The 19,073-nt window shown below is 42.6% G+C and overlaps 1 protein-coding gene across 1 annotated transcript in view; it reads left to right on the top strand.

Annotated features, from left to right (window-relative positions):
* Positions 1-12,313, top strand: part of gli2a (GLI family zinc finger 2a) — a 94,990-nt gene extending 82,677 nt beyond the window's left edge. Inside the window, 9 exon segments of the mRNA XM_061692499.1 lie at positions 948-1,058; positions 3,188-3,328; positions 4,788-4,937; positions 6,175-6,339; positions 6,565-6,771; positions 6,773-6,847; positions 8,589-8,955; positions 9,045-9,165; positions 9,167-12,313. Coding sequence (XP_061548483.1) covers positions 948-1,058; positions 3,188-3,328; positions 4,788-4,937; positions 6,175-6,339; positions 6,565-6,771; positions 6,773-6,847; positions 8,589-8,955; positions 9,045-9,165; positions 9,167-11,309 — 3,480 coding nt within the window. The 3' untranslated portion in view covers positions 11,310-12,313.
* Positions 12,314-19,073: the final 6,760 nt, after the last annotated feature.

Here is a 19,073-nt window from a genome sequence, read left to right as displayed (position 1 = left end):
ACTTAATTTCTGAGCTTATTTGTTCTATTTTCTTTGTATGTATGGATTACTTGCATTGTTCCCAACATCTGGTGCAATTTTCATGTCAATAGCACCTTTGGAAATATATTTAGTGAGAAAAAAAGTGACATGTTAAATACTTATTTCAGCCGCTGTACATTCATATTCACATACTGCACCTAAAACTGAAATTCTGACATCTCAAAATCTAACACCCAATGCACTTTCGGGGACAAATGCTTGCTTCACATTTGCCGAAATACAACTTGTGTGTTGTATTTTTATTTTTTCATGATGGGTTAGAAATATGCACAAGACTCTCTTGCAGTTCTATCTGTCTGCCTTCCTACTGTCTCCTGTTTCTCTTTATCAGCCCAGAATTTACACTAGAGTGAATCCTTCTCTAAACTTCCCACTCAGTGAATCATTTTGTGTTGCACATTCAATGTGTAGCTGTCTCAGACTCATTTTCAACACTGGGAGATTCCGTCTTCTTGCAAATGCCAACAGTGCACGTGAACACTGAAATCTGTACAGATGCCAACAGCAGTCGCTGGGTGATATTCAGGGCCCACCCATTTCATACACACATTTATAGGCTGGTTTACATTTAATATTGTTCACCTTTTTCCTCAGCTCCTTTAGAACTTGGAGAAGCCATGTCTTCCCACGAAGCCATGATTCAGAACTTTTTGTCAAGTTCTGAATCCGTTAGCAGATCGAAGCCCCCTCATTGTTGAAATAAACAAATGGCCCTTCCCCCTCACTAACAAGAGTAATAACTCCTCTTCTTTCATATTTCCCTGTGGCTTGGGCGATCATAAACCAGTCTAAATTGTTTAGTCTCCACAGCTGGTCGTGGTCTGACTTATGGCATCCTCTTCACATAGATTGGAAGTAATAATGTCTGTGACTATGTGACAGTGTTTGTCATATCTGTCCTTCAGAATGCTAGTGGAGATCCAGCAGTGAGCAGCACAGTCAACCCACTCAATTCCAAGAGAACAAAGGTTAAGATGGAAGTCGAAGGAGCTCTGCCCATCTCAGCAACCTCTCTGGTAAGGATATCCAAAATACCTTGTGAAGCTTTCGTGAACAGTAAGAACACACACAACATTGTACTGGTATAGTTTAATTTATTTGAATTAGTACAATTTTAGATTGGTGAATTATTCGTAGCGGGGTTCCAAGACACAGTCAGTAGGCTTCAAATATCTAGCGTTGTTCCCCTATTAGATATGGGAATCGAAAACCGGTTCTATTTCAGAACCAGTTCCCATTAATTCAATTCCTAGGAATTGTTTGTTAGCTTACCTGCTGACTCCGCTTACTGACTCCCTCTAGGGGGGAAAAAACAGCACATTAATTGGCTCGGCCGGTAGTGAGGCCCCTTATGCGCCTAGTTCTCGGGTGTGCAATGCGGTGGAGGGGAAAGCAGGAAGCGACAGGAGGACATAGGGAAATAAAGAAGAAAAGAACCAGCGCTGTGACCGGGGCTCGCCCGCTCGTGAGGCCACTTAAAGCGATTCGTTTTGGCCTGTAATTGGTCTCATGGCATGTCATTCCACTTGCTGCACCAAGTGGAATGACATGAGTCATGGCTCCAACACGAGAGATATAAATTGAAACGAAGGAGAGAATTATAAAACTTCTTCAATATTTCAAAAGATGTTGGTTGTTTCCAGTCAGCACAGCAAACAAATCTGTGGTGGAAATCAAAGAAAATGGTTCAAGTTAAGGCTCCAACCTGCAAAGCTGAGCTGGTAACAGCAATCAGAGGAAGATGGAGCCAGATTGTTGAAGAATACGACTATTTGTCACTGGTTAGGTTCATGCCTCAGAGACTTTGGTGCACCAAAGTACTAAAAGTGTAGTGTTGTGGTGTTTTTGTTGTTGTTGTTCGTGATTTCATGTTTTTTCCTCAGAATTGATGGATTCAATATTTTTTTTCCTCTACTTACTCAAAAACAAACTTGTGACTGACTACAACAATTTTCTTTCTTGCTTTTTTTTTGGGGGGGGGGGGGGGGGGGTGTTCCTTAAAGCCAGAAGGGTGGTACTTTGAATTAAAATTGTTTTGTGGATCATCCATGATTTGCCTTTTTTTAAACAATCATCCTCCAGGAATGGGGATTCCACAATTTTCCCCAGGGGTTGAAAATTTTGAGAACAAGCTGTCACAGTGGGGGCTCCCTGCTGGCGAAGTCACTGCTGACTCTCACCTCTCACGGATGTCTCTCGGGAAATCCCCCGATTCTCTGTAGGTGACACTTTCCGAAAAGTTGGTTTCTATAATCGTTTTTACAAAACTAGGGCAAATCTTTTTAACTAAACAATTATTACGTTTATGTTTGAATCAGTTTGGGATCAAGCTGAATGCAAAAGGAGTGCTGTAAATATTTTCAAATGTTTCTCATATACTGGGAAATGTATCTAGTGAAATAATCTATACCTGGTGGATTAAGAGAATTGATAAAAGTTACAAGGTCTCTTTTGACTGTTTTGTCTCATTGTTAGAAGTTGTTATATCAATTGGGCTCAAAACCCCAATTATGTATTTTTTTTTATGGACCAATAACAGTGGAACTGGACAATTTCCTAAGGCATTCTGATATGTTGTCAACTGCACAAAACTGTGCAAAAATTCAAGATATTAGATTTAATGTAAACAAACCCATTTGGGTTATTTTACTTCATCACCCAATAAGACTTGATAAGAATTCAATCAACAAGGAATTGGATCGATAAGCAGTATTGATCATGGAATCAGAAGCACAAAATTCTTATCCATTCCCATTCCCACGCTTATCATCAATAGTCATTAATGATGGGGGCGAAAGTTGACAGCTCATTAAGACATACTCAAGAATATGTTGACAGTGCTGCAGGTAAATTGGGGCTTGAACCCATAAATGATATTGAGATCACTCTACCACATGAGCAAAGATGGCCCCAAAATGTAATCCGAAAAACATTTCTCGAAGAATGACATGACAACAAAATAACAGCAAAGACCTAACGAGGCAGATTCACTTAAGTTATTGTGGATATACTGTCATTTGTTACAGATTGTGTCAACTACAAGGCGCCATGAGAAAATATGCCATATTTGACAACTCTTTCAAATACACTGATATATGTAATACTGAATTTCAGTGAATAACAAAGTTGTGTCTCTTTTCTGTAGGACCACAGTGGAGGGATGCTGGACCTGAGTGAGGATCTTGATAAAGATGAGTGCAAACAGGAACCCGAGGCCATATATGAGACCAACTGCCACTGGGAGGCTTGTACCAAGGAGTATGATACCCAAGACCAGCTTGTACATGTGAGCCTGGCTTGAGTCTAATCAAAGGACAAAGTCTTATCAAAGGACAAAGTCATGATTTAATTCATATCCAGGGAAAGGTTTTTGCTTTTACATGTTTATCGAGACCAATTTCATCAGCCTCATCAATTTGTTTGGTGTCTTTTGCGCCACTTGTTAAATTCCTGTTGATTGAAGCTGATCAGAAAACAGTCCAGCCACTGATCCTTAACTGTTTGGTGGACACGCGCAACATTATTGAGGCTTCCCGCTCTCACCAAATTTGGGCCAAGCCTTGCAGCTGTGCGCGCCTGACCCTCAACTCCTCAGCCCCCTGACCCGTAACCCTTAACCTCTCTCTCAGCAACACCCACAACTCCTGAAGCCCAGAGGGCCGCTCATAAATCCATCGTCATGCCAGCAGCTCTGGGGTTTAGAAAACGTGTGCTGCTCAATTTCTAGACGGACATTTCAACACGCTTTCCACTTCTTGACTGACAGTCAGTCAGCTCCGAGCTTTAATCAGGAAGCACGTGTCTTGTTCACATCATGAGTGGAAGGAGAAAGGGTCGGCTTTAGTCTCCACAATTAAGACAGAAGTTACTTTGAAGAACCTTTGGCCAAACCTCTGATGCAACCTGTCCGTTTGGTAGTGTTCGAGTGTCAACCCAGCAAAGGATGAGTCAGGAACTCATTCCGCAATTTTCAATAAGATCTTGAATCCTTTCAGCTTTATAAACTTTCGGGTGTAACTGTTATTTCCCCCTACACAAATTCTTGACGGCATTTCCTTAAGCACTCGAGGTTTTCACGTGCACCTCCAAGCGTTGGCTTCTGCTTAACCAAAAAGATCCTGTTTCAAGAGCCCCCAAATAAAGGAGCCGCGGTGGTGTGCAACCTCAAAATAGAGGTCTTTGCTGAGCTACACATTTGTTTCCATTCTTCTTCCTCCACCCAAAATAGATTTCAGCAGAACTGTGCACTACGAAGCATTTTTAGCTGGTAAAAGAAAGTGGCGACAATTGGAGCATTGTGAGCTAGGGTGTCTCCTCAGGAAATGATGGGATTCCTATCAGTGTGCAGATATTTGGGATGCAAGTTTTGAAGTGTTTCTTTGTCTGCAATACAAGGTATATTAATTCAATAAACCCCAGCTTTATTTAAGAGCCGTAATCAGATAAGTTGGTAACAAATCCTTTACTGAGGAAATACCCATTTCTTTACAAACACACAGGCTTGCAGACAGCCTGTACAAACAGACACTGTTTTTATAGTTGTTGTTTTTTTAATCTACTGGTGACAGAAGCACAATGCCCGCCAGAGATTATTTATGGCAGCGTCACTCACAATGTGTGTCATTATCGCGCATGTGCTTTGTAGGAAAAGACAGGAATTTGCTGACTCGTTTTTGTCATCAAGCAATGGGTCTGTACCCCCGTAGCACACATGTGCCTCATTGTGACTTGAATTGTCCCTTCAGCACATCAACAATGACCACATCCACGGTGAAAAGAAGGAGTTTGTGTGTCGGTGGGTGGAGTGTTCAAGGGGCCAAAAGCCCTTCAAGGCCCAGTATATGCTGGTGGTCCACATGAGGAGACACACGGGCGAGAAGCCACATAAATGCACTGTAAGTACTAACTGACCAGTGGTATTCTATAGTCTCATCATCCACATCCTTCGCTTGTTGATTTTACACAACCGAGTATACAGAATGAGTCTTTGTTATTAAACCCTTTCCCCCACAAAATGAGGGTCTTTGCATTTACGCTGTTTATTTGATGGGATTAACAAATTAGGGGGTTCCAAGCGCTTCATTTACCCAATGGTGGCTTATCTGATTCCAAGCATTTCCATGGGCTACGTTGGACATATTTTAACAGATGATGACTTAAGAGCACTTAGTGAAGGTGTGGGTGTCACCTTGAGGATAAACACACAAACAGGGGTCCAGAGATCCTCATTGAGACCATGTGCCCAAATCTCATGTGCCTCTTCTCATTAAACTCGACTGAATATTTCTGAAGAGAATCTTAAAATCCAAGAGGCTATCTGAGATGTGTTAGGTCCTAAATTATTTCTACAATATATATCAATGTATTCTACAATCTGGGAAAAACCTGAAACTGCTTCTGACTACAATTGAAAATGAATTAAATACAATCAAATCAACTGCTTTAATTGCTGAATTGTTTTTGTTTTTTTTACATTTTTGATACAAGATTAATCAAAAGCCAGGTCAAAATCATAGTTAATTCTGTTGAAATTGAAAGAGAAATCATCATACGCACGTTATTGTTCACTGTTACTGCCATACATGATTTACTGTGTCAAGAGTACATTGAAATGTTATTATTTTGTATAATAACAATAATAATAATAATTATTATTATTATAATTGAATAACCTATGATTGTATTCATATAATATAATAAGGCAAAACTGGATAGAGAACAAGAGGCGGGACTAGATAAGTTTTTTTTACTTCTTCCTACTCTTATTGAACATGTAAACTGATTACATTTATTTTCTTTCTTTCTTTCTTTCTTTCTTTCCTTTTCTTTTCTTCTTATGTTTTATATGGTCAGATAATGCAATCAATCACAGATCGTGCACTCTAATTTTATTGATGACATTTTTATTTAGATGATTTAAAATAAACCTCATTAAGGTATGCGGGAAAAAAACAAGATAGAAAAAACTTAAAGATGACTTCAAAAAAATTTTTTAAAAATAGTCGTGAATGGGGAACAACCAAGAGGAGAATTCATTTTAACACTTATTTTTGAACAAATGAGCAATAAATACCACATTACTGAAGCCGTCATTTTCAATGTGTCCACTCTTGACTTTCCGTCTGTTTACAGTTTGAGGGTTGCGCGAAAGCTTACTCCCGCCTCGAGAACCTCAAGACCCACCTTAGGTCTCATACTGGGGAAAAGCCCTATGTGTGTGAGCATGAAGGCTGCAACAAGGCCTTCTCAAATGCTTCAGACCGGGCCAAGCACCAGAACCGCACACATTCTAATGAGGTATGTCAACCAGCTTAAGGTAGAGCTTTCACGTATTCGGTACAATCGTCCTTTGGCAGCGCTTGTCGAGCTGAACATTCGTCGACTGTATTTGTTGGTAAAGGTGTTATTGTCATGATTTATGTCAACCGAATTTATATTTGTATTATCTGCTCATCTTTCCTTTCTGAGTGATGCCGAATTGCAACTCTGTTGAAACAAATTGTGGTAAATCCCTCTTGACAGAAACCATATGTATGTAAAATCGTGGGCTGTACCAAGCGCTACACAGACCCCAGCTCTCTCAGGAAGCATGTTAAGACCGTTCACGGACCTGAGGCTCATGTCACCAAGAAACAGCGAAGTGATGCTCCTCGAGGACTTCAACCACCCAAAGACAATGGAGAGAATGAGTACCATTCAAAGAACGGCACGGGAAGTGCAGATGAGAGGCCCTGATGCCAAAGGCACCACGAGAAGCATGGAAGACTGCCTACAAGTCAAATCTATCAAGACTGAGAATTCCGTTGTGAGTCGTGTTTGCATGCTTCAAATTGACATTAGCATTATGATTTGATTGAATACTGCACTTGCATGACTTTGTCTCTTTGTTTCCCCGGTTATGTACTAACATTCCACTCTGGTTAAATATTTTACTGGCAGTTGTCTGCATCCTTAAGTCCCATTTTTAGTTTTGGCTTGAACATGCTTTTCTCTTTCCCTGAAAACCTTCGTAACGGATAGTCTTCACTGAGGTGAGCACTCCAATAATTTCTCTGTTTCGTGACTCAATCTGCGGGAGTGAATGCCTCATGTCATACTCCATCAGTCATGGAAACGTTTAATCATACTGACAAATATAAACACCTGCTCCTTTTTATGTTGGACACCTGCACGAAGCACTCATCAAAAAAACTTTAATGATGACAGCAACGTTTAGGGGTCATTTTCATATAATTTGACCAATAACAGTGAAGGCACTTGTAAAAATCCAAAAATCTAATTGAGCAATTTTTTTTATGCTGCCTTGGTTTTATATGGGTAAATGTCTGAAACAGCCCTGCTTTAAGTCCTATTTCGAAAAAGTTGATGATTTAAGATTTTAGGCATCTGGAGCAAAGGCAGTCCTTATTGACAGAGCAAGTGGTGGTGACCCATTGAAAAAAAACTTATTTTTATAACCGTAAAGACAAAAGGGCATAACAGTAAAGACAAACACGCTTCATAAAAATCGTGTGAGTGGAACAATTTACGCGTTGCCCTTCAAACTCTATGCATACAAGTGTATAAATAATTCTAACTACTCATTAAACCCATTACACGCTTGTCTTTATACAATCGTAAAGACATGCAATAGTTCTGACACTTTCACAAATTCATATATTCCTTCATATCTCAGAAATAACACCATTTGTTTTGCTGTCTGCTATTTGTGTAAATCCAAAATGGCTACCTCATCCTTGCACTTCAGCTCACAGATACCTCAGGTGAATTGCAACAACACGATGAGGCTCTCTCCAGTGGCATTAGCAGTAAAGACAGCATGAGTAACTTTGAAGGAACGTTTGTAAAAGAACCAAAAAAGGGTACCCTTGAAGACCGTACGATGCATTTGTGTTGGTTGTCATGGAAAAGGCATATTTAGAAAAATCCTACATATCCCGAAAAAAATGACCAAGTTTGAGCCACAGTATGTTGCGGCCTGACGCCAGCGATATAGAAGAAGCAAACACTCATACTCATGTTCACACCTATGGACCCTGTTGTCTGTGTCTTAATTGTACCACCAAGTTACACTGATTTTGTCATGAAGGGAACAGAGGATAGGACCAAAACATGCACGACTCCAAAACAAATGGACAGTTTCCAGAAAGAGAGGTTTAATAGACGGGCATAGGTCGGTACACAGGCAGGCAATCCAAGAAAGGCAACAGTATCCAAAAACGTGAGGCAAAGAGGCGAGGTCGATAATCGGAACAGGCTCAAGTCTTACTGTGAGTCTGTGACGTGGAAACAAGGAATGCTGGAACGCGACGACAAGGTACAACGAACTGGCAACGAGAGGGAATGAGACACGAGGTTAAATACAAGGGATAATTAGGGTGAATGAGGCACAGGTGGTGAAGATGCTCACAGGAGCAGGTGTGTGTGAAACAGGGGGGAGGACAAAACCCGGAACACACACACACATGACAGATTTCCCACTCTATGTTACATTGTGGCTTGTATAGTTTTCTGACATACACTTATTCTCTGCTGTCCCTCACTAGATGTATCAGTCCAGTCCTGGTGGTCACTCATCATGTAGGAGTCAGCCATCACCTCTCAGCAGCACCAACAACAATGACAGTGGGGTAGAGATGGCCATGCACAGTGGGGGCAGCTTCGGGGACCTGAGTGCACAGGATGACTGCGCCATGGTTGACTCGACTGTTCCTGCCGGGGGGCAACACGCAGGGTTGGGACTCCATCTGAGGAAATCAGTAGGTCATAGTGGCACAGTTACCATCAAAATGGAGAGTATCAAGAAAGAAAGGCTGAAGACAGTGAGAGACTCATGCCCATGGGTCAATTCAGCGCCACAGCCCCCACAGGCCCAACGCAACAACACAAAGCTGCCCCCGATACCTGCAGTTGGTAAGTATGAGCGCTGACATCTTGATTAAGATTCAGTCAAGATGTACCGTAGTTATAAAGGCCATTAATCATGTCCTATACATCTACAGGTTCCCTGGTGGAGAACTCAAATTTAACAAGTAACCTGAACAGTTTATACAATGGTCAGCTATTGGGAGACCACTCTTTGTGTGAAGTGACTCTGCTGAACCAGCTGAATGATCGGCGTAAATAGTACAACCAGCACGATCAGCTCAGCGTACACCATGAGTCGGCGTTCCTCCGGAATCTCGCCTTGCTACTCCAGCCGGCGCTCCAGTGAGGCGTCACAATTTGGGGCGAACCGTCATAACAATATCAGTTCGGCTGACTCCTATGACCCAATCTCCACTGATTTATCCCGACGCTCCAGCGAGGCTAGCCACTGTGGAGGTGGTGGTGTCGGTGGAGCAGGTGGAGGAAATCTTCCTAGCCTTCTTAGTCTGACTCCAGCTCAACATTATCGTCTCAAGGCAAAATATGCAGCTGCCATTGGTGGAGCGCCGCCTACCCCCTTACCTAATATGGAAAGAATGAGTCTCAGGACGCACATGGCCCTCAATAGTGACTCTCAGGAATGTTCATCACACCAGTACCGCCATCCACCCTCTGGAACTGTGCCCCGGCGATGCAGCGATATTGGATATGGCAATAACAGCATGATGCCCCATGAAGTACCTGCCAGCCTTCCCCGCCGGGCAAGTGACCCAGTCCGTCGTCCCACCCTTGACCCTCTGGCACTTTCAGCAGTGCAGCGCTATAACAGTATGAGCAGCATGAATAGTTCATCAGAATGTCACCAAGCATTGGCAATGCATGGTTACACTCGTTCTGATGGCAATCTACAGCGCTATCCATTTACCCCCAGACCGCCAAGCATTTCGGAGAATGTAGCTATGGAGAACATGGCAGGAGATGGGATGGGGACTGGGGTAGAACAGAGTCCAGAGGATGATATAGTTCTTCCAGATGACATGGTACAATACCTGAGGTCCCAAAACCCTGGCACCCAAGGTCACAACTTGGTACAAGGGAACTACCAATTCAATAACCAGTCTCAGGGCTATCAGACAGGCATTGCCCCACTAGCCTCATTTTATTCCCAGAGAAGGGTTGCCAAGGTTGATGCCTGCATGAGGCAATCTGGTCAGGATATGGATCATAGTGACTCCCAACAGCCTTTCTCAGCATCATCACACATAAATAAGAATAATATGCCAGTACAGTGGAATGAGGTGAGTTCAGGGACCGTGGACACCATACCAAAGCTCCCCAAACAGCAACATTCTCTCAGGGGAAACCTAGCTGTTGTTCCACAGAGGAACAATTTTGGTTCCTTCCAGGCACAAGGTCAAGGCCTTTGCAGCAACCAGCAGGTCATACCCATGAGTCAGAATATGCATAAGCAGGGCTATGCAAACCACAACAGCAAGAGGTTGAACAACCCTCATTATCAGCAAACACAGTGTAGCAATCTGAAATTTAGTGACCAAAGTTCCCGGCAAGGGTTTAGCCAAGACACAATTCAAAATTCTATTTCTGCAAGCAATAATATGAGAGCCACTCGAAATGCTCTGATGGAACAAGGACTGCAAAGTTACAGAGGAAGGACACAAGCTGATGAATATTCTCATATGAACAATGTGGTTCATCAGCAACAGCACCATAATATTTCATCCCTGCACAGCAGTGTACATAATGGTACCAGTGGAATGTTACTTCCAAGACCTCCAGTAGAGCCCAAGCCTGGTGGGAGACAGCATCCTGGCACTGGTATGATGCAATTGAGCAGGATACCCAAGTTAACTGATGTTAGCCCTGGCCTGCGTAATGACACGTCAGAGGCAAGTCCAAAAAGGCCCAATGAGTCAGCAACCCAACAAAACAACTCTGAGAATCCCAACTCTGCAATGTTCTACACCGGTGCGATTCATTTGTTTGAACAAACTCCCGCCACCTTCGATGCTCCGATATGCCCCAATATGAGCCAGACCAATAACAACATAGCAGCAGGTAACATGGCCTCACCAGGTGTCAACCAGGTCTCTAGCAGTACAGTGGATTCTTCCACGAGTGGAAATAGTGGTGCAGAACACACCCAAATAGATTTTGACTCCATGTTAGATGACGGCGATCACTCCAGCCTGATGTCAGGCACCCTGAGTCCTGGCCTTTTACAGAGCCTCTCCCAGAATTCATCTCGTCTCACCACCCCTCGCAATTCTGTTACACTTGCATCGGTACCAGCCGGAATTGGCAACATGGCCATTGGTGATATGAGCTCAATGCTCACAGCACTGGCTGAAGAAAGTAAGTTCCTCAACATGATCAGTTAGGGGTAAATATAGCTTTAAGCCATTCAGTCGCAATAAGTCACACATCAGGAATATATGACAAATGAGTGGCCATTTTATTTGTTTTGTTTTCACTGTCTATAGCAGTATGATATTCTTGTTATGTTTTTATCTGACTGTTTCATCAAGAGTCTCGTAGATAGCAGAAAGAACTCATTCACACGCACACACGTGTACATACACTACTGTATATAGTGGTGCACTGACTGAAAGCCTTTCACATTGCCTTGCTAAAGAGCTTGAGTATGAGCATCTAATTACAGTTCCAGCACCAGTCAATTGATAGAATTGGAGGCCAAGTTTTTAGTATTATATTGGATGGTACTTCTTAAACGTTATGTGATAGGCTTTTGTGATGTGTTCTAATGAGTTATACATACAATTATCATGTCATAAAGTTAACCAGTATGTCTGACAACCAATTGACACGAGAGGTGCAGAATCATGGTAAAATATTTGATACTAACATCAGGGTCCATAGACTCGCTTTTTGATCATGGTCTGAACTTTTGAGGATGCCCCTCTGGATCAGAGGCACGAACTCTCCTTGGTGTCAAATCCACAAGGGTAAATGATTGAAATGGACAAGGGTATGCTTTGGTCTATCCCACACCCCTGTGTGTGACGGGGAACATTCTCTCAAAGAATATACAAGTACCTCTGTGTGCTCCTAATGGGATCCAACTCTAATTAACACATTCAGAATATCACCCCCACCACCTCTTTTCTACAACCCATACCTCCCCTTAGGCTTTGGATGAACAGGAGAATGGCAAATTCAGGAAGGGACAGACTTTGATATTCAAAATTCTGTTTTGGCATACTAGCCCAGCAAAAATTCTGTTATGTTCCCTGATTTCTAAGTAGCCTTTAAAAGCGTTTGTGTATTTCCTACGACAGTCTATACTTTTACATGTTTGTTTGGATTTGTGTGACAGTGTATATAGCCTTTGTACATTTCTAATAAACTATGTCCTTTTTTTCTGTATAATGGCAAAATCTTGTGTCCTATCCATCCATCCATTTACTATACCGCTTATCCTCACTATGGTCACGGGTGAGCTGGAGCCTATCCCAGCGATCATCGGGCAGGAGGCAGGGTACACCCTGGACTGGTTGCCAGTCAATCGCAGGGCACATACAAACAAACAACCATTCGCACTCACATTCACACCTAATGCCTGGATCAGACTACAAGACAAATTTGGTCTCTCCCGATTACACTATGTCAGATTACTGACATAAAAACGTGCCGTATCTCGGTCAGACACTACACGTGTATTCCGATACAACCGCATCCCATCTTTTTTTTTGTTTTTTTTAAAACCTGTCCTGTTCAGCTGCATGGCCTTGCCGAATGGTGAATCTGTATGCATTTGTGCTGGTACAGTTTTGCTGTGCAACAGGGGAATTTGAAATACTCCCTCTGCTTTAAAAAATAATAATCATAATAATCCTGATGTTTATTGTAAATGCAGCCGGACATAAAAGGGTTTTAAGGGACAGACAGAGGGACAGAGTGGACAAGGGGAATAGTGGGTGCGAACTACAGCAGAACAATAATGAGACAGTCTAGATATTTGAACACAAGTAACATTACAACAGTCAAATCGTGTTATCATTTGTGGATGGGAGGGGGGGGGGGACACACCCGGTGAGGACATGTAATAACTAACCAAGAGAACAAGATGAATGAGGACAGAAAACAGCAGGACAGGATGTGGCAGATGAGCAAGGCAGTGCTACTGACGAGTGGTGCGGTGGGATTCTTTTTGTAGTGTCTAAACACCTGTCAGAACCTGTGAGTTGATATGTTAGTATAACCTGTGTTGTTATTAGTGGTTCCAGCATAAGCAATTATAGCCTATCCCGTCCTTTACGATCACTGGGCTTGTCAAATCAAAAAAGAAAACATGTCACTGGCAAAAAAAATGAAGAAAAACGTGTGGTGGTCGTCACCGTTGCTCGGGAGAGGACGTTCATTCAAGGATTGGTTGAGGTATGTTCACATATTTTTAATACAACATGGCTCGCAAGCAGGCAACAAGATGTTAGGCAGCCTAGAAAGCTAGTGCTAGCACTAACAGTTGCATGTAAAAATGCAGCCATGCGCTAAAGCTTTGGTAAACATTGGTTTGTGCGGGTGAATAAATGTTGACGGCGATGACCAAGTATGTTGACAACGGCATGCACGGGAGGCGATGCACCGGTCACAATACCCAATCCTATTGGTCGACGTCAAGGTGCACTGTCGGAGAGTTGTCATTGATATGTCACACTACACTGAAGATCCAAAAATATGATAGACTTCATTTTGGTGTCATAGGGCTATCGTAGGACCAAATCGTTGGACGTGGATTATGTCACACTACAAGAAGTTTTGTCGTTCCCGACAAAATATGTCGGCCCAATATCGGGGCTAAAATCCTGTAGTCAGGCATAAGGACAATTTAGAGTCTTCAGTTAACCTAAGAAGCATGTTTTTGGAATGTGGGGGATAGCGGGAGTACTCGGATCGGAGCCCGGATAAGCAAATGTGCTAGCCACTCGTTCACCATTCAACTTCTTGTGTTCTGTCATCTTAAATCACATGGTGTTATTGCTCTTTGCTTAAAATTACAAGTTTGCAACAAGTGGAAATTGGGATGTGGTTGATAATGCTGTTAAAAAAATAATAATCTACCGATTGACTCAGGAATACCTGTTTTTATGGATATATTTTTGTGTGGATATACAGTAGTTTACAGGGGTTACGCATTATACTGCATCACAGGGCTCGAGACTGTGACTAAATTGGTCGCATATGTGACCTTTTTTTCAGCTTGTGCCAACAAAAACGTAATCTTTTCACATTTGCGTGAGTGCATGTTTTAATGATTGAAAGTCGCCTTTCCTCCTGCACAAGAGAAACCGAGAGAGAGCGCTGCTATGCCGTCTCAATCATTGTTATGAATCCATTTGAGTTCAAAGCGACCCGCTGCATTATGATTGCCTGCCTGCTGCAACATAACTAACTGCTTCTTCCAGATAGGCCGTGCTCATATTACATACATCGCATACATGCACACCATAGTGATGGGTAGTGTTGTTTCGTTCGTGAAGGTTTTGTTGAGAAGAACAAATCTTCTTGGAGAACGAACTGAACTGAATCAGTTTATGGAATGATTCGTTCTTTTAGCTTGTACACATACATATAATTCCCTCTGTGTCTCTAATGCGATTATTAAAGCTTTTTATTTCATAATAATAATAAGAATACATTACACATATATAGCGCTTCTCAAGACACTCAAAGACGCTTTCCACTAATCAGTAACACTTAGAGTAAGGTGAGTGAGCAGAAGCCCGGCTGGCGGGGGCTGGTGTCAGCGATGGTCCACCATGGCGCAATGCCGAAAAGTCACGCCGGCTGGCAAGAGCCTAACTGGACGTAAGCGGAGGCGGAAGGATGTCCGGTAGCTGAGCTCGCTGCCCGCATGTTCACGAGTCACAACCGAAGCCGTGGCGACAACAACGCATAGTCCTTCGGTGAACGTGTTGCGTGAACGTTAACGTCAGCGGTGGATCGTTAACTGAAAGAGGAATCACTTGAATGATTTTGTGAAAATGAACTGAAACATTCGGTGAATGAATTATTTGAACAAATCTTATTAACAAACTGATTCGAGTGACCCGGGTTCAATCCCCGGCCCCGCCTGTGTGGAGTTTGCATGTTCTCCGGGGACTCCGGTCTCCTCCCACATCCCAAAAACATGCATGGTAGGTTCATTGACAACTCTAAATTGCCCGTAGGTGTGAATGTGAGTGCGAATGGTTGTTTGTTTGTATGTGCCCTGCGATTGACTGGCAACCAGTTCAGGGTGTACCCCGCCTCCTGCCCGATGATACCTGGGATAGGCTCCAGCACGCCCGCGACCCGCGTGAGGAAAAGTGCTACAGAAAATTGATGAATGGATGTGGTGGTGTAATGCATGATGCTGTAGCCACTGGAGCATCAGTAGCAACACTTCATTTTTAAAAGTTTCAATTCCCTGTTTTTATTTTTCTTCGCATTGGACTGATGGGTGGATAGTCCTTAATTCCTGTGCAAGTTATTTATGAAGCCTTCCCTGTAAAAAAAGATTTCTGCCTTTGAATCATCAACAAAATCAAAACGTGGACATATTTTCCTTCTTTTCCTGCTGTTTTTTAAACTAGAATGTCACTTACCCTAATCACTCCTTGTGCTGTGTGTAATTGCCACCAAGTGCAATGACAAATCATGAGCACTCCATGAAGCGTGTGCTGCTCACTGTGCTGCATGTAATAGCCGCCACGCAAATCCCAAGCGTGCACGGTGCACCGCAGGCCCGAAGCCGTCTGCTTGTGCTGCTCTTAATAGCCGCCCAATGCTAGAGCGAGAGAGAAGAGGGTCGGCTCCTGTCGTTTGCTTGACAGAGCCAGCTCTATGAGCCGTTTCGTTCGCGACCAACACATCTCTACTTCCTTATGCAGTTCATGATTCAGACAGTTCACCCCTTACGTACTGGTACGTCTCTCCTCAGTGGATCGCGAACGAAGAAGTTCAATGAACTAATCGCTTGTGGCTGACAGTATATTCTGTTCAATTCAGTCCCTCCCCCGCCTGTGCGGCACTGCCTTCGCTGGCTGCTCATTGGTCATTCGCTGGAAATTCAGAATGAGTGAAGGCCTTTTTATACTTCCGCCGACAACCCCCACATTGCATCACGTGACCGACGAATTCGGCGAAGATTCAGAAGTGAGTGACAGAACGCTCCAGCAGTTCCGTTTCCGCTCCCAGCCAACTCGCTCACGGCAGCGGCCAAGCTCAAAGAACAAATCATTTGATAAACCGATTCATTTCAGTATGTTCACGAAAAAGGTTCGTTCTTTTGAACAAAACGTTTGGGAACGGAACAACACTAGCGCACGACATTTGCACGCCACAGACAGGTAGCATGTAATTTTTTTCTGGCCAATTGGCCAGTGGAGTCTCGCCACCACGTACCTATATTGACACGGGCCCGCTACTTATTCATTTTAAATGGCAATTGTGAGCTGTCGACCTATCTGGACTGCTGGTGAGCAAGCTAGCCCGCACCTACCTTGTGAAGCCGGTAAACTCCTCCTGCCGCAGGTCACCCACAGCTTTTATTTTTACAAACACCATTATCAACGCTGCATTTGTCACGGGAATAAAAAACAAAACTTGTTTCCCCGATTGACGTGCAGAATGTGTTTTGGCATTGTCTTAGTGAAATAAGCAGGGGCGTCCATGAAAAAGACTTTGCTTGGATGGCAGCATATGTTTCTCCAAAACCTGTATGTACCTTTCAGCATTAATGGTCCCTTCACAGATGTGTAAGTTACCTATGCCATTGGCACTAACTCAGTCCCATACCATCACAGATGCTGGCTTTTGAACTTTGTGTGTGTTCCTTAGCCCATGTGGTGATGTGTTCCTTAGCCCATGTGGTGATATATGATATCCTTTACACATTGATGTCAGTTTTTGATGCAGTGCTGCCTGAGTGATCGAAGGTCACAGGCATTTTCAAATCCAAATTGTATTATCTTTGGAGCTCCTGCCATCATTGTTCATGCAGGTGGGTCCGTCACACTGGCAAGTGCACAACAATGCAGACCGGGTTGCCAGGTTGGTGCAAATGACCCACAAAAACCTTTCTTACTTAAAAATAAAAGGCAAACTGTCTCAATTAAAATGCAGATTTCCAAATCTAAACAAGATGACTTGTCAAGTCACGTAGTTTGAGTCAAAGTCTAGTCAAGTCTAAAGTCAAGCCTTTCTGAAAAAGCTCGTTTGACTCGAGTACCCCCATCTCTGCAATTTGGTGAGTAATTATCCTATCAGGTATTAAACCCTAACTGTCTGCCTTCAAAAACACTGATAAAATAAGAACATTTTATTAATTGAATGCTTATATTTTGGTCTAAATAGTGGTGCTAAGAGCGCAGACCCTTGAAACAGTTTGTTAAAGAATGCAGTTGATCGGTTTAAAAAGCTCTTCATGCATCATCATGTCGAGGAATGAGGAAAGAGGCTTGAAATAATCAGTGACATCCCATTGCTTCCAGCTCAACTCTCTAATCTACCCTAAATTTCACAGTAGGGATGTGAAATGAGATGTCCCACTGAGAAAGACAGATGTTTCCAGCTCACAACATGACCACCATCAGACAAAACAGTACACATGCAGAGGTACAGTGTCAACTTGACCCAGAAAGATCGATTCCCTCTAATGCAAATGCAATCTGGAAAGACTGAGAGTCGCTGCAATTATATGATGAAAGGCTAATTGAGCAAAGAGTTATTTAGTAGTTGCAATACATCAGAATGTACAAATGAAATAGAATTGTTCGTGTAATTACAGCTCTCAGCTAGTTACCATACTATTAGATTGGAGTGTGTCGTATCCTGCTCTTTGACCTCCTAGGGCAGGTCATCATAATAAAGTGAATCACACGTTCAGCTTCCTGTGACTCCTTAGGCTTGACCCATTTTTCTCATCAAAGACTTCCTGCATTGAGCTGTATGCCTATTCAGATCAAAGGAATGTGACCCTTGTCTGAGTTTGGGGTTACCTAATAATCTTACAGAACATTTGGGCCATCCTGCTGCTGCAGAACATAGTCCGCTCAGAAAAATTATGAACATCTTGCCCGAGGGATGGTGGCCATGAAGGCCAGCATTGTGGCCTTCCTCGGGGGGAGTCTAGGGTCAGTCCCAAACCCTCTCGTAGGTTATCCTCTATGGCTAGCCACAATGGCAGACGGCTGATCTGAGAGCCTCGTCGTGAGAGGGATGTTGAGGAATGCCACCATTTCACTAAAGTCAGGGGTGTCTTTTGATGAAAAGCTTGTGTTTTAAAAAGGGAGTGCTGGGACTATCTGACCTTGTCTTAGTTCTTGGTCAGCTTCTCCTTTAGGCTTTTTATATTTTTTCTTTTGCTGTTATAACTACCACAAAGAATGGACACCCACTGATCCCATCCGGCCACAGCATGGAATGAATGAACGGTGGTCTTACAAGGTATCATTATGAAGGCAGAGCTGTACATTTGCTGGATACCATGGAAAGAAAACAATATGTTCGTGTCAAAAAGTTAGCGTTGTTATTGTACAGTAGATGAGAAGTGTTTGAGAACTCAATAAGTACCTGCATTTACTGAGGCTGACTTATGTTTTTCTCTGCGCTACTTTGGCCTCAGCAAAACTTGTGGCAACCAGATTTGTGTCAATTAGCAACACTTTATAGCCAATAGAAAGTCTCCTGACTTAAAAGTGAACCCTTGACCTTGCTTGGGAGTTCAGGGGAGACCTGGGCTGATGCTGCTCTATGAACAGCTGGCTCATATTTTCCCAACCCACCACTATAATTATGCACTAAAATTGGCAACTAATATATATATATATATATATATATATATATATATATATATATATATATATATATATATATATATATATATATATATATATTGTTCCTTGGCAAAGTTGAACTCTTTTTTACCTGTTTGTTTATTTTGATTATTTAAGGGTCAAATGCCATCTTTTTTTTGGTTTTGTTTTTCATAATATTTTATGTCCTTTTATCGGGTTTGCAAGATAATTTGGGCTGGAAATGCCCAGGATGCCCTTTTTCAAGCTATTCTAGATGGTCTTTTTTTGCCTGGCAATTGAGAAGGCCAGATTTCCCATTTATATTTGATTTTTTAAATATGCTTT

Source organism: Phycodurus eques, chromosome 12 (genome assembly GCF_024500275.1).
Source record: "Phycodurus eques isolate BA_2022a chromosome 12, UOR_Pequ_1.1, whole genome shotgun sequence".
Classification (NCBI taxonomy): Eukaryota; Metazoa; Chordata; class Actinopteri; order Syngnathiformes; family Syngnathidae; genus Phycodurus; species Phycodurus eques.
This window is presented reverse-complemented; position numbering and strand designations above follow the sequence as displayed.